General features: G+C 30.9%; 2 protein-coding genes across 4 annotated transcripts; one reads left to right on the top strand and one right to left on the bottom strand.

The window, feature by feature from the left end:
- Positions 1-1,364: 1,364 nt before the first annotated feature.
- sip2 (septin interacting protein 2) lies at positions 1,365-4,427 on the top strand. 2 transcript variants are annotated; one of them, XM_088224634.1, is made up of 3 exons: positions 1,365-1,503; positions 1,772-3,098; positions 4,096-4,427. In XM_088224634.1, the coding sequence occupies exons 2-3, from the start codon at positions 1,851-1,853 to the stop codon at positions 4,321-4,323; spliced, it is 1,476 nt and encodes a 491-aa protein (XP_088080760.1). In that variant the 5' UTR covers positions 1,365-1,503; positions 1,772-1,850; the 3' UTR covers positions 4,324-4,427. The 2 variants fall into 2 exon arrangements, with proteins under 2 accessions (XP_088080760.1, XP_088080685.1); XM_088224559.1 differs by having other exon boundaries at positions 1,433-1,655.
- A 2,151-nt stretch (positions 4,428-6,578) lies between these two features.
- Positions 6,579-17,136, bottom strand: LOC148285798 (prolyl endopeptidase). 2 transcript variants are annotated; one of them, XM_088224072.1, is made up of 16 exons: positions 16,986-17,136; positions 16,788-16,898; positions 15,798-16,021; positions 15,276-15,463; positions 15,036-15,118; positions 13,941-14,083; positions 11,615-11,774; positions 11,236-11,355; positions 10,411-10,491; positions 10,141-10,326; positions 8,736-8,849; positions 8,501-8,649; positions 8,189-8,401; positions 7,776-7,918; positions 7,431-7,621; positions 6,579-6,847 (listed from the first exon to the last, which is right to left on the bottom strand). In XM_088224072.1, the coding sequence occupies exons 1-16, from the start codon at positions 17,118-17,120 to the stop codon at positions 6,782-6,784; spliced, it is 2,307 nt and encodes a 768-aa protein (XP_088080198.1). In that variant the 5' UTR covers positions 17,121-17,136; the 3' UTR covers positions 6,579-6,781. The 2 variants fall into 2 exon arrangements, with proteins under 2 accessions (XP_088080198.1, XP_088080271.1); XM_088224145.1 differs by having other exon boundaries at positions 7,431-7,618.
- Between the last annotated feature and the right edge of the window lie 7,400 nt (positions 17,137-24,536).

Genomic DNA, 24,536 nt, shown 5'->3' with positions numbered 1-24,536 from the left:
GTCAATCAAAATAGAAAGAAAATACACGTGCGTACATTGGAATATCAATTAAATTATTCATTATTTAACAAAGGAAACAAAAAATATGACGATAAAAAAGACAATTGTATTGTTTGTTGATTTTATACTTGTGTAATGAGGAGGAGTATCTACGAATTTATTTCGGATATTAGAGCGTATTTGTAATAATGTGAACCTATGCCATTATATCCCAGTACCATAAATAGTTTTTCTCTTCTAATTAACCTAAAAAAACTGAAAATGTCTCGGGCAGCCTAATAAAAGAATTATTAATGTTATCTTAAATATTTTTTCCTGGCTGTTTTGTTTATTGTGTATAGTTATTAAATTTGTACGCTTAACTCTTTATAGTAATCTTTATGTGCGAAATACCAATGTTTGTATACAAATATATGTAAGTATGTAAAAAACACACTTAAACAGTCAAATCGACAAAAAAAATTTAGTACCTAATGATATTATTTGCTGGAAATTATTATTTTATAGTATAATATTTGATAGATCGGATATTTAGAATTTTGCTACCTGCACTTGGATTACATGTGCTTTTTTGTGCAGTATATTTTTTGGCACACAGTAAATCCATATCAACATTTCCAGAAACCACAAAGTATTTTTCTCACTCACTTTTTTTTTTCTCATTCACAAGCTTTTTAACTTCATTAAAATTAATGGCGATATAACTGAGGAGATTCAAAGACTGAGAGAATGGGAAATATAACACAGGCGTGTTAAGTGCATGATCACTCAAAGGAGGCGGTACTAGATTCTAAGCCCTGAATCATTTTCATAAAGTTCTCTACCTTGTTGTGATGTAGGTCTGGTATAATTTTTTTATACTTACAGATAAAGAAAAGGTATTAACAAGAATCTCATCAAATATTATTAAAGGCAAATTGACACATACATATGTTTTGAAAGAAAATGCACATAGGCACTAAAATTAAAATATTATTTCATTATTGTTATTGGTCATTTAGTAAAATTAGGGGTAGATTTCGTATTATATTCACGCTTGATATATCATAGGTTTGATTTTGAGACCTATCATAGGAATTTGACACTTGCCGGCAAAGGCCGTCCCTTTTTAATAAGTGACAGGGTGGGTGCTAGATTCTGTTAGATCCAGTCCTGATAACCATTTTATTTTCCGAATAAATCTTTCCTTTCTTTCGGTGCGATGCGATGTAAGTATTTTTATCTGTGAATATTTATTTTTTTATCTCGTAGGTAAAAACTCAAAGGCAATGTTAGTTTTGTCTTTGCCGTTGTTATTTTTTTATTGCAAAGTGGCAACTGGCAACTTGATAGTGTCTAATAGTTCTACATTATCTCTGTTGTGTCTGTGGTTTAACGGATTCATCATTCGATTTTTGTGTTTCAAATTTATATAATTCTGGATTTTGATCGTTATGGTTACATTGTGTTTTCAATTCTTCGCCGCTTTTACGTTTAAATAAACATAACAATATTTTTTAATAGGTAACTACATTGATATCTGTATGCAGTGAGATTTAAGTTTAACAGTAAATATTTTAAACATTGAACAATCCCATGTCTTATTTGAAAGATTTATGTTTTGACGGAAAAAGATGTGTAAATTTTAATAGAAGTGCCTCGTCCGCGGACTTAATGTATTTATAAACATTTTATTGAATTCCAATATATTTTTTATGGCGAACTTGGCTTTAGATACTATTTTCAAAGTTATCGCGCATCTAATTATTTCTGTATCGCTGTCACTTTTTAGATATTCTACGGAAAACCGTTTGCAACTATTCAAAATAAAATCGGAACCTAATATTAGTGATAAAACTAAATTAGCCAAGATGTACGATTGGGAACGCGATGTCGTAACTGTAATAGCTGATAATGACCATTCCTACGGGACTGAAGATTGCAGAAGTGCAAAAGACAATAGTTTTGATAGTTCCATATCTGACCATTGGTTGAGTATTGTAGGGCGTGTGAATGACGAACCACTTCTAGAAGATGAAGCTGTCCCTATCATCAAGTCTTGCGAATCCACACCGGAATCTAAGAACTTCGCCAGCTTCGATAATACACTGCTGGAACCCGAACCCGCTTGGAGAAAAGTTTCCGATGAAAGTTTTCTAAAAATGGAGCAAATGGTAATGAGTCCCGTACGGCGAACCGATGTAGTCTTAGAGAAAAAGATAATTGATTTCCTCGATGAAAGTAATTTGATTGTTTTTAGCCCCGTAGCAAAACAAAATAATTCCGACAAGGAAACGGATGTCTCGAAGAGTAAAGATTCTGATGCGGAAACCCAATCAGAAAAGTATGAAACATGCGATAGTTACGATTCTAATGCGGAAGTTAAGCAAGAAAATGCATGTTATAATACATTGGAAGAATTACCAGATAACTTCACAGACAGCCTCGAAAATCCCAAGTCTCAAATGGTAGAAAACTCGATATGTTCTTCTTTGAATACGGGTGTTGACGGATCACTTAATTTTAACGATACTCTAGAAGAGATGGAGTACTTGATTAAATATGGAATGAATTATCGTGAGTCAAAGCAAGAAGTATCGGATATTAGCATCAAGGAAGATGTCTACCAAAATGAAAAATCTCTTTTACCACTGGAACCTATTTCCAAAAGGGCAACTGCGCAGAGTAATAAAGAGAACAGATTTAAACTGCGGTCTCCTCGTTTTGTCCCTCCTATCGGCGCTGCAGAATCTAGCGAACCTTTTAAGTTTCCCAAAAAAACCAGCAGAAGTTTCTTCTACCCACCCGCCAGTCAAACGTCCAAAGTAACTCCTTCAAAGCCGACACCCTCCAAGTTGACTCCATCGAAATTAACACCTCACAAGTTGACTCCCAGTAAATGTACACCATCCAAGTATGACAACATTCTGAGTCCTGTTCAATACTACATAAATAACAGTCCTGTGGTGCCAAAATTTAAGACTGTTAGTCCCGGAATCAACTTGTGGGAGAAGCAAGCGAAACGAGCCGCATCCACCGGACAAAACATCCCGATCCGGAAACAAGAAACACTTCCTCTCCAAGAAAAAGCCTATAAATCTTCCAGAACAACTAAATTGGTAACTTTATTTTTTGTAAAAATTTGTTTGGCAAAAATCTTTTTATTTTTATTTGTTATATCGCATTTATTTTATTGTAAACGTTTTAGAATAATAATGATCTGTCTGGATCTTTTTTTTTTATCTAAATGGTGTATATGCTTCTTGATTGAAAGTAAAATAAATTAAACTACACAAGTGCTATACTTACGTATATTCATGTTTATTGTTTGTTTAATTTTGGCCACACTTTTCAATCCGAATTCGAAAAATTCAAACAGAATTTCCAGGAGACCTAAAAGACAATTAACACTACTTAAAACCGTGTACTTTTCATTTTTCTTTTCAGGCTTTAAAGCAATGCCGATGTTTCAAATGTTTAGATTTGTCTTGCAAAAGGCTATAACATCTTTAAAGAAAATCTCGATTGTCGTAAAGAAGAGAGAGACCTAGAAGACTAAATTAACACTACTTAAAACCACGTATTTTTAGTTTTTCTTTTCACACTTTAAAGCAATGCCGATGTTTCAAATGTTTAGATTTGTCTTGAAAAAGGCTTTAACATCTTTAAAGGAAATCTCGATTGTCAAAAAGAAAATTGTTAAAATATGACGCTGTTTGAGAATGGCAGTGTTCAAATAAGAGTAAGTGCATAACATAAGGTTTTCTGTTATGCACTTACACTTACAAAAAGGTTTTTCAAATGTGAATACTAACACAAATAAAAATTGTATGCATTAACATATTATTATAGGATGTTAAACATTTGAACTCACTGTACATATTTTTTTTGTTTGTAATTTATTTATTAACCCTTACGGATTATTACATTAATTTTACAAAAATAATATATCTTTTTTTTTTTCATACTCTGTTGTTGATAGTAATATTATTTACACCTTTTGAAAAGTTTGAGTCTTTTGTTTAGTTTTGTCTGGTATTTTGTCTAGTATTAATACCAACACCTCAATAAAAACTAATGTTTCAATTGAATTTAAAATGTTTTTATTTATTGTAGATTGACAAATCTCCACAAAACAGACTGCCAAATAATTTCAAGGTTGGTTTAATGGCTGATAGTCTTCCGAAGCCAACTGTAATCAAGCACGAGCATCGGGAGATGTTCGGGGGTCCTCTTCGAGAGCAAAACTGTGCAGAAGAGAGCTTTGCTCACCTCGCTCTCACTACAGGAGACATATCACTGTGTGTAAAGAAACCTGCACTCCGAACCCACACACTTAAGTAAAATTGTATTAATATTCCCCTAATACCTATGCACTTATTAGTCACTCGAGGATATTATTATAGTAAAATGGTGTATTAAACTATTAAAAACATTTAAAGAATCTACTTAATTTTGTATTTATTTTCCAAATATGTTATTGTTTTATTTGTTTATATTTTATAAAATTGTGTAATTAATGCAATTCTATCTCTGTTGTTGTCAGCGGTGTTTCAGTAAATAAAATATGTTTCCATATTACAAAAATAGGCATTTTCTGTCATTTTTACAGCATGTGCAGTTTATATTTGTAATTTGTATATTTTATTCAGTCAGTATAATATGTTACTCCATGTGGAATTTCTGATTGTCAACGAGGAAGTTTAGTGATTTAAAAACATGTATATTTAATAATAGACTATTAAACAAAGCCAAAACATTTTTGAAATACTTTTACGCATTGTATTATCAGCGCTATGACTTTTTAAAGTTATATAATTTTGAGATTACTCCGCATGTGACATCACAAATTCATGATACTGGAAATCTATCTATTGATCGATTCAGAAGAACTCATTCAAAGTAGTTTGTTTTTGCAAAATATTTTTTTCATACATTTTCAAGAAACTTCATACAAATTAATGCTCTGGTTTTTATCGCGCTTGAGAAAACATTTGTCATATCAAATTTCCTGTAGCACTGAACTTCATCATTTTACTTAATCAAATATCGGAAACAAGTTGGATACAATAAAAATGAAGAGCCATCAGAAGTCGTGGTCAAATACCAACTTTCGTAAACGGATTAGGTAAGCCTCATCCCTTCTAATGGGTAGTTGAAAGTTATCTTCAATTTTATCTACAAAGTCAAATTCAGTTTTTTGTATGACAAATATTATATTTTACACTTTTTCTTTTCTAAACATGTTTAAACATACACATTTTCGTACATAAATATTTTACATAAATACATGTTGGTTTATACCGTTTCGATATGTACCGATGAAGAAAGCGTTCATAATCGCGGCCCGTATACATAATAGTGTATAGAGCACTATATTAGTGTGTCTTGATAAATATTTTATTTTGAACCAGTCTGGAATTAAACCTGAGACCCCATGGATGGTAGTAGAATATGCTAATAACATATTAATTAATCTTAAAACCAAAAACAGGGTAAACCTGTTTGGATAGTTTTCTTAACAAAGTTACTTTTAAATAATTTGGAATTTTTAATGATCGCAGTATTTTGCTATTCAGTTTGTATTAGGGATGGTTCAAGATCTGTTGATGTGAGAAATAATTGATTTATTATTTTTCTCCAATATTATGGACAATATAAACTATAGTAATTGCTTGCTAAAGGTGATGGTTATATGTATTATATATTTTATAGGATATAATTGCTAATCGTAGAACATAATTATGATAAATAACTAAAAATGTTGTGAATTACCTTCAGAGTAATAATGCGCCAAGCTATAGAGGAGCCCAAATGTAGGAAAACCATTCTATGACTATTGGGTATTAAGTTACAGTTCGCAGCAAAACAATGGGCCGTACAGTCTGTGGTCCTGTAGCTAGCGTCGCACTCACGAATCAGAGGTCAATTTTTTTATCCCCACTCTACCACAACTCGATTCTAATTCTCCAACAGTGTTTGTTATTTACGTGTTGAAAATGGCCCCCCCAAAAAAAAATACATGCCCATATAGCTACTCAATAAATTTGATAACTTTGAATCTACTATTACGGAACTCTGTTTGAAATGCAACAGATGTATTTAAATATTGTCAAAATAAAAAAAAGTTATATGTATAGTTGCTAAAATATAATTGTATTATTTTCAGTGATAATTATTGGTACCTTTTAAATATAATCTGTACCTTTTGTTTTAATTTTCTAAAGGCTTTTTTACAATTTTTTATTTTTGTATCTGTACATATTTTAATAAATTGTCTGAAAATAAATTACTCTTTTTATTTAATTTTACAAAATCTTTATTATATATTTTTTAAAGCAGTAAGAGAGATTTCAGAATGTTATGTATATATTCTACAGAAATTTTATCGCATTATTTATCTATGTAAACAAAAATTTATAGCGATTAGATCTTGAAGCTGAGCAATCAAATTTAATTTCTAAAGTTTAGCTGACATTTGATTAAGTTGTTTTGAAAATAATATACATTTTTTGCAATATTGTATTGTTTTTTAAAATGATATTAGTCCGGTAAATAATAAGGTGTTACAATCATAAAGCTTAAAGAAAATAAAATGCTTGTTAAAAAAACACATTTAATTTAATTGTTAATAAATGCAGATATGTATACATGGCAATATATATTGACTTAACACATAACAAATTTGTTCATACATTTCTTAAAATCTAGATTAGAAAATAAAATACCGAAAGCTTGTACTGTCTGAAAACAAATGGTAATACACGCTGTATAGTATGACACAGGAATGTTGGGATCAGTCTTATTTGATGAACTCAATACCCAAAGATTGGGCGATAAAGCACAGAATGTCTGTGTGTTCTTCAATCTAAAATAAAAGAATTAGGAATAAATTTAGGTTAAATACAAAATTAGAAATATGCATTTCAATTTAATCCAAGATTTTATATATTGTCTAAATATAAAATCGGCTAAATCTTATTGATAAACTGTAGAACCAGTAGCAAAAAAAAAAGTTATATCGTCGTGATCATAGAATAACGACGGATGTGCAAAAAATGCAACATTGATTTTCTTTCATATTTGATTTTGAAAAGGTTTTATTAAGGCTTTATATTCCAAGTTTGAAAAAAAATATTGTGTAACACTAACTCAAATATCAAACGATATACTTTCTTACTTATCAAGTTATAACAAAGTGTCAAAAAAAAATTAAACTGCTCAAGTAAAGTTGAGAAAAATCACATACGTCATTGTTCTACGATCATGTAGTTTGATATATTTTCTACATGCGAAAATTACTACTGTTCATATGTATTATGTACTTTGAAAGTAATACCTATGAATAGTCAAAGTTTTCTACTTTCCAGTGCATATTTTAAACAATAGTTTAGTGAAATGACCGTTGTCATTTTATGATCGTTGATACTTAATATTTAGTTTATTCTTACAATTTTTTTAGTGGGTTTCCCACTTCCATGTCCAGCCTTGGTCTCCACTCGTGCCATGAGTGGGTTCCTCTGCTTGTCCACATCGGCTGCAGAATGTTGCAACTGCGCAATGTACTTGAGAGAGTGGAGAGGAACAACTCTGTCATCATGGTCAGCTGTAAGGACTAGTGTGGCCGGGTACTGGTGGTCTTCTGGGAAAAAATTGAGAGCAGCATTTATGTGTAGTTAAAAACCTTAATTTGTTTACAAAATACACTACTATTTATTTCAAGAGATTTAAAAAAAATACAGTGTGGTAAATGCAAAAGAGTAAGCCACTTAAAGGAAACATAAAAAAATATTTACCCGAGGCTTTAAGATTTCTGATGTTGTGGAGAGGAGAGTATTTGATAAGGTTTTTAAAATCTTTCTCTTCGTCAGAACTTCCATAGTCAGATACCCAAGCTTGACCAATAGTGAACTTATGGAATCTCAGCATATCCATCACACTAAAAATTTAAAAATTAGAGAACACGTTTGTTTATTTTGGCCAGACTGAAAAAAATATCTTCTCCAATTCCACTTCAACCCTGATTAAAACTGCCTATCCAGCAGAGGGGCTTTAGATTCAAATAATTTACCAAACATAGCTGTTACTTAAGCGGCTAGGTTTTTAAAGAAAGAATATTGTAAACAAAATGAGTACTGAATATAATTACACCAGCAAAAGCTGCTCGCAATAATAATAATAATATAATACTTATAAAGTCATTCTTTACCCAACTTGCGCAATGGCTGCCCCAAACAGGTCGGGTCTCTGGTTTATGCATGCGGCCACTAGTAGCCCCCCGTTGGAGCCCCCCTGGATGGTGAGGAGGGGGGGCTTGGTGTACTTATTCTCTATCAGGTACTCGGCCGCAGACTGGAAGTCGTCAAAAACATTCTGTTTGTTGAGCAGTCGTCCTGCATTGTGCCACCGTTCTCCGTATTCACTAAACATTATTAATCAAATAATTCATGAATGAGATTTATAATTTTACCGTATTTTACATTCATATATGCACCAAAAACAAATTAGTTGAAGCACTTACCCTCCCCCTCTAATATTAGGAATTGCTAAAATTCCATTCATATGTTGTATAAACACCAAGCGAGTCACACTGAAAGTGGGCTGAATGTTTACATTAAACCCTCCATAACCATATAAAAGCACCGGGTTATTTCCGTCTAATTTTATTCCCTACAAAATTAAGTAAATTTTTTTGTAAATATTAAAAAGTCAGAATAAATATTTCGACTCATCATTGACTATTAAATGATAATTACCTTTTTCGATACAATAAACATAGGTACTTTGGTTCCATCTTTACTAGAATAGAAAATTTGTTTGGCTTCATACTTGGATGAATCAAGATCTGGTACTTTGACTTCCCTAAATACCTGAAATAAAAACATTTTTAGTTGGTGGAAAAGTCTTCCAAATATACCGTCATGATCGTAGAATGACGCATGTGATTTTCTTCAGCTTTACATGAGCGGATGAATTTTTTTTTGACACCTTATAAGCTAAACAGTATATTTTTGGATAATTGGGTTAGTTATACATATTTCATTATTTTCAAACCTGGAAAAACTTTTTTGATCAAATAAAAAAGAAAGTCAGTGTCGCATTTTTCGCACATCCGTCATGGTTCTGCGATCAGGAGGATATTTACTTATGATGTATACTGTTACAATTTTTCAAAAATATGTAACCTACCTACTTTTATCTAATATTTTATTCTTTTTATGTAAAATCTATAAAGCATAATGTAATTCGATACTAAAAATTCTGTTTATTAGATCCATATTCATTAGACCGTGGCGAGCCGTGATTTATTTTATAGGTAATCTATTAAAAATGTTCATCAATTTGTACTACATATAAGTACTTACATAACATGTAAGTAATGTAATTATAAAGGACTAATTTTTTGTGGTTCTGTGAAAATCAACTCAAACTACTATTATTATTAACCTCGCGATATACGTAGCTTTATTCTACACTATTTTAATACAATACTTGTACAAAAGTTTATTAACAAATACCACAATGACATTCAGCAGATATATCCATTATGATCTGTCATTGACAGTACTGTCAAGACTTGGGCACTGGCCGATTTCTTTTAAAATGAATAATGCCTAAAACGGGCACTGCGAACGCCACCTGTCCTATGTGATACATAATATGTCAACGGTATCCCATCAAAGAAAAATAGTCCTTCGGAAATAATGTTCGAAATACTAGTTTCCAAATAGAGAATCTTCTAAAAATATTTGTAATCTGCAAGTTTGTTTTAGTACTAAAAAAGCCGACTTGGGTTAAAGACGAAAAATACAGTGAACTTTTTTGTATGGAAGAATAAGCTGAGGTAATCGGCTAGTTTCATCGTTCAGTAAGAATGGGCTGAGCGCTGGCGCTGGGCGCACTTCATAGATATTTTTTTGTAGAAAGATATAAACGGTGATTTATAATAAATAACAATTACTTTATTTATTTTCCCATAAACATGGTTACTATAAATTATTAATATTAAAAGTCAAATATAATGATAAGCTGTGCATAATCGCTTACTTTGACGATTCGCCCCTGCTACATACTGACCATGAAATGCTTGCATTGTAGTTTTGTACCTGTCATGTAAAAGCCCTCTGAGCGTATATAATAAATAAATAAATAATGATGTACCTTTGGCTCAGCATTAGGTTGAGTAAAATCATAGTGGTAAATAACTCCGGGAGTCATAAAAGACACAAATTGGTAGAACATCTCAGTGTGTTTTTTCTTTCCCGAAAAGCCTACAATTGTCCCCACCTCCAGTGGGAAAGTCTTTAAAAACTCCGCAGAAGGCAGCAAATATAGTTGGAGGATACTCTGGAAACATAAAATCAATGAACTTCTTGAATGTAACAGCATTATTTTAATTTAAAAACTATATTGATGCGTAAAATAATTTACCTTAACATCTTGTATGTAGTTGATAACTAATTTATCATTGTTGATACACGATGCCCAGTCCAAAACATTAGTGCTATGTTCCTAAAAATTAAAAGTATGTTTTAGAATTGTTGAGATTAGATATGCTTAATTCCTTTCATTACTTATTAAATGTACTACCTATGTACCTATACAATTTTAGATATGCACAAATTAAAAAATATACATAATAAAATAATATTCAAGGAAAAAAAAAAGTTTTTATCATAATGTAAAATGAAAAGAGCAACTACAACAAACAAACTAAACAATATTACTATTATTATTTATTCACAACTTTTTTATTTAATGGTTATCTATTAAGTTTGTTTTAAAGTATTTCTGATGGACCTTTTTATGCAGGTTTTTATTCCATTTCATATTTTTAAATACATAGGTAACGGAACATCTTCCAAACATTAAAAATGAGGAAGTTCAGTGTTTTTTTTATTATTTGTCAATAGACTATTGAACTAAGCCAAAATTAAAAAAAAAAATTATACATTGTATTATAAGCGCTTTGAATTTTTAAAGTTTTGTATTTCTGATATGACTCCGCGTGTGACGTCAGAAGTTCTTCTCTGTCAGTTCTCCCGATTGGTTCGATTACGGTAAGCGAACCGGATATCCTTCACAGATCTTTCACAGCTTTTCTTCAAACATAACTTTTTAAATAAAAAATCATTTACTGAATGATTTTTTTTCGCTACCCCTCTCCCATTTACATTTTATTTTATCAGTCCCTTGAAAAATGTGATTTAGGGATTTTACTTTATAAAATGTATGTTTCTAATATAAAATATTTACCGGTAAAAGAGTTATCCAGTTTTCTTCTTGGGTATTTTCTAGATCTATAGTAATGAGACGGTAGTTTGGAGCATCTTTGTTAGTTCGAAATATAAATTTAGAACCTTCATTAGTTATATACTGAAACACAAAATTATAGGAAGTTACAAATTTATGCTCCAAAAATTTTATATTGGAAAAGTACATATAGAAGAACAAACTTTACTAAAAAAAAGAAAGCAAAACAAAAATATGTAATTATATCTTATGCTACAAAAAAAACTCTAGATTTATACATTCAAACAAAATCAAAAGGCGACAAGGCACATCATTTTAATATTTTACTGAGGGCGCAGCTAAATTAAAACACTTAATGACGAATTTTTGCTGACCAAATTACCTCATAATCAGCTTCAAATTTAAAAACAAACTGCGTAAGTTCCAATTTCCCACTAATTTCAGGAGTTTTATGTAAATCTGCAAAGAATAACAGATTGTCCCTGCAATCCTTTACGGGTGAAACTATGAGGTACCGGCCGCAGTCACTCACTTCAGCACCACTGAAAAAAGTGAATACGTTAAATATAATCACTAACCACAGACAAGAAGGGAGAAGGAAATGAGGGTGTTTGCAGCAAATCCTGGGGATCGAAACTAGAAAAAAAAGATAATTTACATCTTCTTCTTTTCTTCACAGTTTCAATCTTGGGGATTGGTTTACAGCAAAGTCCTTCATTGATCTCTATTCTCTGCAGCCCTATTCAACTTGGTATGAGGCGCAGTTTAAATCCTCGCACACTTGCTCAAAATACGTCCGTCGGGGGCGCCCTCTGTGATTTGTCCCCTCAGCCATTCCCTCTATTAGGTCATGCAGGAGACCCTCATGGCGTATAATGTGGTCGATCTATTAGGCTCGCCTCTCTTGAGATAGTTTTGATTGGGTGCCTCCCTTCTACGATTCTGCTGAGAACCTCGTCATTAGTGATGTACATCTACAAAATCCTAATAGAGTGAAAATTACACACATGGCAAAGCTATTTCAATCTAAATATGGTACTAAAAAGCCTTTGGTCCATTATTGTTTTTATACTAAGGTGGAGGATCCTGTCGCTGGCAGGTCTTCAATAACTAGCAGGGTGCGTTCCGAAACCGTCTAATCAGCCAATATTACAATATGATTCAAAACATTGTCTTAATGTGTAAAATGGACAAACTAACGCCATATACCCACTTGCTAATGTACTTCAGGCAGTAAATTCAATATGTTTGTCAAAAAAAGGTTGTGTTTTTGTTTGTTTGTCAAAAAAAGGATTTCATGTTTTAAAAATATTAATGTTTTTTTGTGTTCATGAATCAATTATTTATTTATTTGTGCTTTATTAACTTAGTTCATAACATCTTAAGAACTAATATAAACTTTTAATAACATTACAATTTTTTTATCAAAATTTCTCAATGTCTCTTCATAAATTAAACATGACAAAACCAGGATAGTTAATTTGTTATAATATATAATGTTATAGAGATGCCAGTTACTGGTTCTAGAAAAAAAAAATCCAATACCTGGCAGGCTGCCAAGTATTGGAGTTTTACTTTTGATATTACTCTTGCTTCATTTAATGTTTCACTTCAAACACACATTTGTAATTGTAATGTATTTATTTAGATATTGTACAAATAAAATTTGAACACCTGTGTAGTTATACCTTAACTAATAAACAATAACTGGCAGTACCAGTAACTGGCATAGGGTGCCACTTATTGGGTCACCCATATTTTAAATATCACTCCTCTCTGTGGTCTGATACAGAATTACCCTAAATGGAATCCAAGAAAAGTGATGGACCTAATTGTTAAGTAGATCATTAATGTATCTAAATGTATTAAAAATATACACATTGTTTATTATTATTATCAGGCACAAACATATTAATAGCCATAACAATGCAAGCCACTGAAATTTTATGATACTATATCCATAAGTTGTTCATATTTTCAAATATCACATGGAATTATAAAATACAAATTATGTAATAGTATAAAATGAAAATATTTTTATAAAAGAAAACAACATATTTTACGAGCTTTTTATTACAAATAAATATTATGCATGGACTTACAAATACGGTAATAATAAAAAAGCTCATAAAAGTTGTTTTTTTCTATCAAAAATATTTTTATTACACCTATTTAAAATATTTTTCTGCACGAAGTTGTCTAAAACATAATACATTTTTCTTAAATGAAAAATTGTACATTGCTGATGGTTAAATTAAAACTCAATTAATATGAATACACTTTTAAAAATATTACAAATGAAAAAAACAACTTTCAAAAAGGCCATAGCATGCCCCAATGTCCAGAATGTGTAGATTTGTCAATTCATCACACGACTTGGAATTTTTTGGGATAGATCTTCCGGCTTTTCGTAGATCTCTTCGCGACTAAACAGTGTGGGATGAAGTTGGATTGGCATGGTTTAGCTCAAAGTTTTAGGTCTTTCGTTTTTTTGAATATATTGTACACAATTATTGTTTTGCCCTTGTTTGTCTTTGCTAAATAGTTTTATGTTCTTTTTGTTCAGTTTCTTGCATTTATGTTTCTTCATGTAACTGTTGTAATTGGCTTAGGCCGTATATATATAATAAATAAATAAATAAATAACATGCTTATTTTAAAAACTTATTTATGATAAGGTACGATATTTACGAAAATATTCCACTTACATTCGCCAGAGCGGTTCATCAGGGAACTCGGCCACCAAAACATCTTTTGTCTGGGGAGTATTCACAGTATGATAGTACAATTTGTGGTCTCTATTGGCTTGTGTTTCTGAACCATCTGTCTTGCCAGACTGATCGGGGTAGCGCTAAAAAATATATTTAACACTTTATTTTAAATTGGATTGGGGTCCTGTGGCTAGTGTTGCCGGATCAGAGTTCCCGCGGTTCGAACCCCACTCTACCTCAACTTGATTTCCATTTTGTAATAGTGAGTTATTTACAGTTCGTTGAAAATGGCCATCAAAATTGAAATATTTTGGTAAATTATGAAAACGCTAACAATTCTTTTTTACAAAAAAAAAAAATAAATTTAAGGAGCAAAATTACTCAAAATTTAAGTGCAGTTCATACACTATTTTCTTCAAAAAAACAGCAGTAAACTGTAGTTTTATTCTCGCATTAACCTAAAAGTATAATATTTTATAAGTAAAATAATTTCATAAAAATCTATGAAATAAAGTATTAAAAAAGTACGAAAATGAAAAACAAGTTTTTAAAAAATCTAATTGTTTTGGTTTTGTTTATTGCACCTGTTTACAGTTCTTACTGTTACATATTTTATAAATCAATTCTAATATTGGACTGCATCAAATTGTATTTTTATTTTTAAAAAAACAGAAAAAAGCATTAGCCATTAGTGCAGCAGTTTAGTTAAATATGCTCCTTTTTAAGTGCAGTTTTTCCTATTTGAAATGTTCATTATGACTAAAAGACTGCCAACTTTTGTTTCCACTTCATATACGAGGTGTGTTCAGAAAATAACTAAATATAATAAAAAATATATAATAATAAAAATTTTTAAAATTTGATACTAATTCTTTGATCCATTTTTTTTAACATCTAACCTTAGCGACTGCCACAGACAAAGTAAAACAGTGAATACAGCCAAAAAAAATTTCATACTTCAGGGGCACGTATACCAACATAATCAACAAAAAAAATGACAATTGAACTCTCTAAACCAGCAAAATTTAAAAATTCTCATTATTTTCTGAACACACCTCGTAGATATTTTTTAAACGAATGTCAAATTCATACCCCATAAAAAATTCCTTTATTGTCCTCCGTCCAGGAAATGGAAGAAAACTTTACTTTCTCAAGGACTTCCGGATAATCATTACCTGCAAAATTATCATAATAAAATTTCATACAACGCTCTAATCATTTGGATATTTATAAAAAGCCAAATGGTTAATGATTTACTTGCAAGAGCAAAATATATTTAATTTGATTTAATTTATTATCTCAAAGATGGCCAGTAAATAGTGCTTTAGGAACCTGTGTCGACATCTTTGAAGTGAATGGTAATCCAGTCGGATCCACTCGCACTCAGACCATAGGCAAAGGTCTTCTCATCCTCGGAAAATGCAGAACTGGAGAGTGCTACAGTCCCATCATCAGACAAAGAGTTAGGGTCGAGGAAAACACTCGATTCTCCATCCAGAGAATTTTGTACATAAAGGACACTAAAAAAATATTACAGATTACAAAGAAAATATAATATATAAACCTATATAATCCTCAATAACTCAGAGCACACTTAGATCAAAAACCATTGGGACTACCTTATAATAAATGTTGTACAAACTTTGTTCTAACCTTCTAACTAAAGATCGTACATGACAAAATAATAATACAAAATCTCGTTACTCTTTTTTTAGATAATACTATATAATGTTTTATTTGCAGCTTCACTAGAAAATTCAGTCTTTTCAATTTGGTTCCTATTGCTACAGCAGTATAGTTTTATTGATAAAAAATGCATATTTAAATAAGATAAATAAGTATTCTTAAACTTACCTTTGATTTTGTAGCCCGGTGTTCATAAAAAAGAAATATTTGTTGTTTCTTTTGAAAGGGCAAGAGTATTTGGGGTGGTTCCACAGCTGAGTCAGCCGAGCATTAATATTCTCTTTGTGAGGACAGCTATCCAAATATGGTCTGGTCACTGCATTCTGAGCTTCTACAAATTTGGCCGTAGCCTCAGATGCCGGATCTTCTAGCCACCGGTAAGGATCAGAAATCTTAAATTACGAAGAGAAAAAAAATAGGTTGGTACTTTAATATTGCTACATATATTCTTATTCTTAGAGGTGGGGGTCAGTGCTCTGCAAGCTCCTGATGTCACTGCGACCTGTAAAGATCTATTGTGACACATTGTATCCGTGAATAGTTCTAGCCCTCTAAGCCCAGATCTATAAAGAGCCTGGCTACTGTGTGGAAAGTGAGTTTTTATTTTTCTAAATCTACATATTATATATACATATTACGTTTTATTTCTATCGCTAGAACACCCCGTCTGAAAGAGATAGTAATACATTGTACATTCCTTCTGTTTTTTTTTAAATGTATTTAGTTTTTGAAAAATACTTAGGTTCAAAATAATTTTGAGCGATTGGTGAGTATCAATAAACCATTTTTCTGAAAGTTTCGCCTTTCCAGCAAACATCATTATGAAATATACGAAATTTTAATTCAAGTTAAGCCTTTTTGAGGTGTGTGACTATTACTTTTTTCAATCACAAAAGGCTTTCAAAAAAACAAAGCATGAGATGAGTTTGATTAAGTTGATTAAAGATTGTATTTTGACTGGGATAATTTTATCGATCGAATGTGACATTTGAATTTTATACAAAAAAATGTATACTTATTAATTAGAAAATATTTTTAAGGATACTTTATTGGAATCTTATCAGTGTATGACTTTCAGACAACGCCCGATAGTAAATTATATAGAATATAAGAATAAAAATTGGCTACGGCCGTTAACAAATAAATAACATGTTTTACCTTAGTTCCGTGATATTCATCAAACACAGTTTCATCTCTTCGAGCGGTGGGATATTCAAAAGGCATCTTGAAATGGGAGCTTCTTTGTTTATGAGAATCCAGCTGAAAAAACTAACAAAAAAGGGAAATAATCCTTGATGTTATTGCTGTCAAGGTTAAAAAAATATGTTTTAAGGTTATGATAGAAACTTAACTTACAGAACGAGCGGAACAGAAATTATTCGACTGATGATTTATATATGTTTTAGAGATAGCCCTTGTTGACAAAATTCTGTGAAAATGATGACAAGCGAAAAACGAAAGAAGGGATAGACTTCTGACAGGTAACGTCATTGAGTTCCTTGAAGAGAACATGCGATTTCAAAGATAAACGGAAATGTGTTACCATAGAAATCGATGATAGAAAATAAAAATTCAAATAAATAAAATATAAAATGAATGTTTTTAGTCTGATACGACATACCTTGATGCGAGCTAAACATACCTGTTTAAAATATTCAGGCATTAAAATCTTTTGTCCCCGTAAAATAAGCAGGTATTTTCATTTTAAATTATAAAATCAACCTTGTTTGTATTGGGAAAAAACGCGTCAATGTTTCTAAATATTTCAATACGAATTTACGGAGGAGTCTTCCCCCTCTCCCCCCCATCTACGACAATGAATCTACCGATTAATTTTTCAGAATCTAACGATGTTTTCTTGGTGGAGGTTCCCAATGCTAGTTATGACAAAGGCTACCAAACGCAGAATCACAGTAAATGAAAGACAGCTTCCAGAATAAATAAATAATATCTACGTAATACTCAATAATTGTTGTTTGATTAGAGTAAGTATTTCATCATCATTTCCCTATCTACACCCAGTAGTGCATAGGGCATTGAAATGGTATTACAATTGCAGCATATTTTGATCATATTTGTTACATAGAAGGTAATGTGATCAGTCTTGCGTTGCAAGTCCCAGTCAATGAACAATGAAATATTGCAGTGTAGAATCACTTTTAAACCATTTCACGTCCACACCAGGAATCAAACCTGGGACCTCAAGCATGGTAGGCAAACGCCAACTACTAAACTACAATGCAGACTTCTCTCCGCATGATTTCCTTTATCAGGGTTTTTAAAAATGGTTTTATTTCACACTCGGAGCTGCATTCTTGAAAATGAGTTGGTACTTGTACTGGTAAATGTAAAAAAAATGTAAATGTAAAAACTAAATTAATCAAAACTATGAATTAAAATTAAATACAATTTCAAAAACATTTGTACGGTTTTTTCTGCCAATTACTTTTTTACCTGTAGGTATATAGGTTTTTAAAACATTGTGAATTTGTTAGGTATTCACAGGATTATAATAATAATGAAATATAACAAATAGTTTTTTGTTAGAGGTTGTTTTTACTTGAATTAAAAGATAAAATAAAACAGTTGAATTTATTCATAGATTTATTATTCAAATATTGTGTCGCGTTTGTCTTATATATTGGCTGAAAGGCACTAACATCAATAAAATTATTTTTTTCTTTAACTGTAGATGCTTTAACAGCCCACATGTAAGAAATGGTGCTCTCTCTAATAAGGGTATAAATATTTGTAATTAAATGGTAGTTTGAACGGAAATAAACATTATTTTTTCTTACATAATAAACTGCCACTGAAGATAGGGTATTACAAACATTATTTTAATTCATTATAGGTAGGTACTGCTGTTTTGAGAGAAAAGGCTTCATTTCCCTTTATTTGAAAACTAATATTAAAATAAACTATTATATTGTTATTATTATAATGTGTTTATGTGTGTCTTATATTAAGATTCAAAATAAAAACTAAATGGAATAACTTATACCCTTTATTAATAAATAAATGTATCATGTTGTCATTAAGTAGCACATAAAAGTATCAAGTAATGATTATGATAAGAGCATTTTGATCAGTAATAGCAAGCAAAAATTTTTTTGAAGAAAATCACATTCTTAGAACTGCATTTTGATTATACAATAAATATAGCAATATGATAGACAAAACATAAAGATGATAGACAAAACGTAGTGTATTTAAAAAAATATATAAATATGATATTCTTAACTAGATAACTGTAAAAATATGTCAAAAGAAAAGTGTGGTCAGTTATCATATTGCAACTTTAATTCTAATATAGAAGTATGATTTTAGTGAATTAAGAGATTGAATTATGTATGTTTATAAAAAAAAGAGTGAAATCATTGATATCAATCAATAATTACATATATGTATCAATAAATTAAGAATATCAGTGAAGATAAGGTGTGATGTGTTCAGGTGAATCTAGAGGGAATACTAGGATTAAACAATATACACACATTAGTCATTTATTTGAATTGTTTCTAAGAATGCGTTAATGTTTTCAGCCTAGAAAATCCCATTCAAAGGGCATTGTAATTCTTAAGTTATTTTTACATAAAAAAATACGCAAGGTGTAACAAAAAGTAAAAATTCAATTTATACAATACTATGTTTTATTACATTTAAAAATATGTTTCTTATAATCTACAGCCTTTATTGGAATGTGATTTGAACAGGTATTTACACAATTTGCTTATTAACAGAAGCTCATATTTTAAAAAGGAGAACACATTGACTATTTACAAAAGAAAAAAGAAATAAATTTATTATATTAAAGAATCGGAATATACACATGATAAAACTGAAGGGGTGTTATAATAATTTAGAGTGATCATTTTTTAACAATTAAGATTAACATAATAATATAGTGGATATAAAATACAAAGGACGTAGTGGATACAATATGTTATCTATTATCTGAAAATCAGTGAAAAAATTTAACTATTTAAACTACGTATCACGCAATAAGCAATTTTAGTTATGGTAATTAATGATACAAAAATATAATATCACATCATGAATACAAAACTGGAGCAGTACAAATATTTTTAATGATAGTTGTAAGAATTCATATACACCGAGAGAAAAAAACATTTTAAACCAACAATAATATATTTTTTGTATATATTTAATTATTTATTTATTATCATTATATTACATACACAAAACTATAATTTATACAAAGTTGCTTTGACTGCCTAACTAGGGTTATTTACCCCTTCTAAGACAGTAAAAAAAACATAAAAAACAGTAATCAATGTATAGAAATAGTAATAAAGATAGAGGACAAAGTGAAAAACAAAGCAAAAAATGGAGTAAAAACATGGTAAAAAATGTAGTAAAAACATAGTTAAAAAAACGAAGCAAAAACATATATGTATTGGATATTCTGAACAATGTTTACATTGAGTAGAACATAAATATTGTCACTATCCAAATTTATTAGTTTTAAATTACTGAATTTATACCATTTAAATAATTATAAATGCCAGTTTCAGAAGTATGTGGGGGGTCTAGTAATGGATGACACATATAGAGCAACGACTGAAGAAGCAACTCAACATTTTACATTGATTACAATACATCATATTCTGCAAGAGTAACAGTATTGCACATAAGACATCCGTCCACGTAAGAGCAACGTCCTGGAGTACATTAACTTCAGTCCCGCCATGGAGGCATGAAGAACAAAGAAACGTGGCCCATCCAAGTCAGCTCGAATCAGTCAATTCCAACATGTAGTCCAGTTCAGTCAGTCAGTTATTATTGTCGTTGCTTTCGTGCTTCATAACCAAGTGCTGCATCTTATTCGCCATGTAATAAATACGCATTAAACCTCAACCTCATTTCGTCTGTCAATCTCCAACTAGGGTTTTTTTTGGGTTACTCAAACCCCCCACAAGCGAAATCTTACAAGTGTGATAATTTTTATTCAAAGGAAAATGTATTGAGTGGGTAACAAAAATGAATGAAAGTAATTTTTTATTTTAATGGCAAGTACAAACTTTTCAAAAATTTTCAGTAGTGTTGAAAATCCAAATATATGTATGTACATTAAGATTACGGAGACCAACTTTAAACGATGCATTTTTAAAATTTGTAATAAAGCTGTTATTTAGAGGTGTTAAGCTCATTATGTGATATATTTTAAAGAATGAAGAATATGAAATAAATTATAAATGCAAGCTAACTTTAAATATATTCGTAATATCATTTTACTATTTAACAATTAAAGCACACATATTATTATAGTTTTAATTATTGAAAGGTGCCTTATGCTTATTCAATTCAAATCCAGTGATACATATTATATTATTTATCCAGATAAATTGTATCATAACATTAAGAAAACTTCCCAGTAGTAACGAGTACGAATGTAAGTTTTTTACTCAATGCAACATTAAAAACATAGTAACATGTTTTATTACATACAATTTATTATCGTTGCTAGTCTAAACATTTCATATAATATAATCCGAGTACAAAATATATTCAATCAACAAAGTAATAGAATGTTGTTGATATTATAATATTATACAAAGTCATATTTTTATTTGATTACATATAACATTTTATACATTAGTCATATTTGATATAAATTTAATTCTTTGGTCTTTAATATAATTATGATTGTTTGATAAATGAGATCATGTCACGGAATATTAAGATAAAAAAACTTAAATTAAAAAGTAAATAAAAATTATAATTGAGCTCATTGCATGGGAAGTAAACTGACTGACATATTAAAGGTGAAGTAAACTCATTGCTTAAATTACATTTCTGCAACATTAAAATTCAAAAACCTTTTTTCCCCGGTTCTATTTGTACAAAGCATCCATGTTAATTAAAAATATCTAAACAGTTAAGTAAAAAAAAAAAAATACTAAAAAAGTTTAGAGTTAAAACATTGAACACAAGAGTTTGACCATTTTGTTAGTTGGTACACTTCACCTGGAAATGGGCTCAATTAGTTACGAATGAACAGATTTAAAAAAAAAATACAGCTCCCAATTCAAATGGATCGGTCTGTGGACTTATTTGTTAGTAGTATTTTTATTGCAACTGTTTTAATAGTTACATTTGTAACAATTTAATTACAGAGAGTAAGGATGAAAAAAAACATTTTCTTGGAAGCAAGCACATAGCTTAGAAAAACAGCGAAAGTACTAAGTTATGTGTTAAAAGCTGGATGATCTGTTCTGAGATTATGTATGCATTTTAAGAAATAAAAAATATGTATCAGACTAAATGAGAACAAATTTAAATCTACAGAAAAATAAGTGTTCTAAACAAGTTGATTTATTGATAATCTATGATTTGTCCATAGCAATGTTTCTACAATATTTAAAAAGCTCAATAAATAGCACCTTCAAGCGAGTTAACTACATACTCTTAATGCGTTATTGACACAAAAACCAAAACAAAAGGGTTGAATCAAAATGAAAATGTATAAAAATCTGCTTTATATTGTGGTTGGTGACACAATGTGGTGAATGCTGTGTTTGGAAAACCGATGGTTCTACATGTTTTTAAATTTTGTTGGCGTGTCACCTTAAAGGTTTTGAGAAATTCCAATAATAGTTTCGAGGTTAGGAAGTTTAGGAGAGTGGAGAAGGGTTTGCATGTTAGCAGGAGGTGGGAGTGTTTGGATATTTCAGGAAGGAAGGATGGGAATCCATCATTTATCGGGCAGAAGAGGAACATGTGGTTGAAATCCTCCTCACTCAAAAGGCACTCGCACATTGGGGAGTCTAATACCTTAAGCCTTGCCAGGTGGGATCCCACACAATGCCCCAACCGCATTCGGAAAATTAAAAAAATATTGTGAGGGGTCAAAAGCGATAACAGGTTTCCACAAGTTGTACTATGTAATACGAGGGTTGTCCATGAATGCAATATGTTGAAATTCAGTATTTTTACATAAAAAGCATGATATTATGACTTTGTAGGCACGGGCATATTTGTAGCTTCCACATGAGGGGGCGTTCTGGAGATATATAGTGTTTTTAAATATTTATCTTAAAGTTAAAACTTCACAGAAGGCACCTATAAGGTTTTCAATATTCATTATTATCATCATATCGCTATCTACACCCCATGGTGCATAGGGCATTGCACTGTTACACCAAAAGTAGGTATATTGATTGACAAGTAAGCTGATCAGTCTTATGCTTCAGGTTTCAGAGATCAATGATATTTCATGTTATTGAATTATTTAATTTATTTTCATTATAATGTAAAATCGCCTTTAAATATTTAATGTCTATCTTTTAAGGATTCAAACTCGGAACCTAAGGTATCTAGGTTATTACCTAAAAGCAGCCATTGAGACAAAAACGCGCATCCAGGAATCTGGTTTTATTTTGCATGCAGAATTGTACTCTCCATCCCCCCCCCGGACATGGAGTACAATATTTATTATATTTAGTGTAAACTACTTTCCAATAAGGGGGGGGGGGTTTGAACCCCTAAATCCCCTCCCTTATATACATCGTTGATTGTAGGTACACTATTTTTCGACGTAGTCCCCGTTACGATTGATGCACTCGGTGAGAGGTGGCACAAAGTCTTTGATTCACTTGTCGTAGAACTCCGGTACCGCCATTAAAAACCTCAAAAATGTTCTCACCTCTTCCTCGATGTCCTCGTCGGTTTCAAAGCGTTTACCGATCAAATGTCGCTTCGGGCGAAGGAAAAGATGGAAATCACTCGGTGCCAGGTCGGGGCTACGAGGAGGATGACGTAGGACATGACATTTGAATGAGTCCAAAGGCGCAGTGGTGATATTGACTGTGTGCATGCACCTTTGCATACCCAATTTTTTTCATCTAATTTGTTTATATGGTAAGCTTACTGACATCTGGAATAAAAATTGCGAGCTCATGGACGGTCAGACGGCGATCAGCACGGTCATTATCATTGATTATCTTCAACAGAGCGTCATCATCAGAAATAACATCGGCATCGCGAAAAACAGATAAAGGTCTCTTAACGGTAAATGCAACCCTTGCATATATAATTTTTACAGAAAAAGAGAAAATAAATACTTGCAGTAAACGGTTCGGGATTGCAACGGGGATGCATGTAGAGAGAATAAGGAAGGAAAGGGAGAGTTGAACAATATACACATGTATAATATGCTGAACATCACAGCAAATTGCCAGCAAGCAACACAAACAGGATGTTTTTTTAAAATGTTATTTTTGCCATGTTTAATAATTTTTAGCTAGTGATTTTCAGTTCCAAACAACTATTCATACATTTTAGAATAGTGGAAAAGTGATTGTTTGTTGCAAAATTTATGTGAATGTAATAAGTCATTTTATGTATTTATATAGTTGCTGTACAATCATAATTTACATTTTTTTTTTTTACATATTTGGAATATTTATTTAAGTTTTTTAAGTAAGATGATTTACATTAGAAAGTAGTTAATATGTATTTAATTAATAATTTTGATTCATAAAAATGGTGCAGTCCAAAAAATTCTTACTAAAAAAAAAATAACATTTTTGCAAGAGTTTTTGCGTACAATCGGGAAGTTCAGTGGTTTTGAATTTTTTTATTATTTGCGTTTCGAGTTCTCTTTCGCTTCTTCTCGGTCAGTTCTGTCGATTGGCCCTTTCACTTACCCCGTAAACCGGAAATCTTTCACAACTCTCTTATCATTGATTGATTCATATGAACTAGTTCCACCGTTCAAAGAAGTTCGTTTTAGTTAAAATATTTTTTAGGACTTTTTTCATACATTTTCAAGATACTTTGTCGTACAATTCAATGCTTTAATTTTTACCGCACGTAAGAAAACATTTTTCATATCGAACATTCGTAGGGCTGAAGTTCCTCATTAGGTGTATTAAAAACCAA

The sequence above is a fragment of the Micrasema longulum genome, unplaced genomic scaffold (genome assembly GCF_059751315.1).
Source record: "Micrasema longulum isolate JH-2025_06_02 unplaced genomic scaffold, ASM5975131v1 h1tg000004l, whole genome shotgun sequence".
In the NCBI taxonomy this organism is placed as follows: Eukaryota; Metazoa; Arthropoda; class Insecta; order Trichoptera; family Brachycentridae; genus Micrasema; species Micrasema longulum.
The sequence above is the reverse complement of the archived record's forward strand: the minus strand, read 5'-3'. Positions and strand labels throughout refer to the sequence as shown.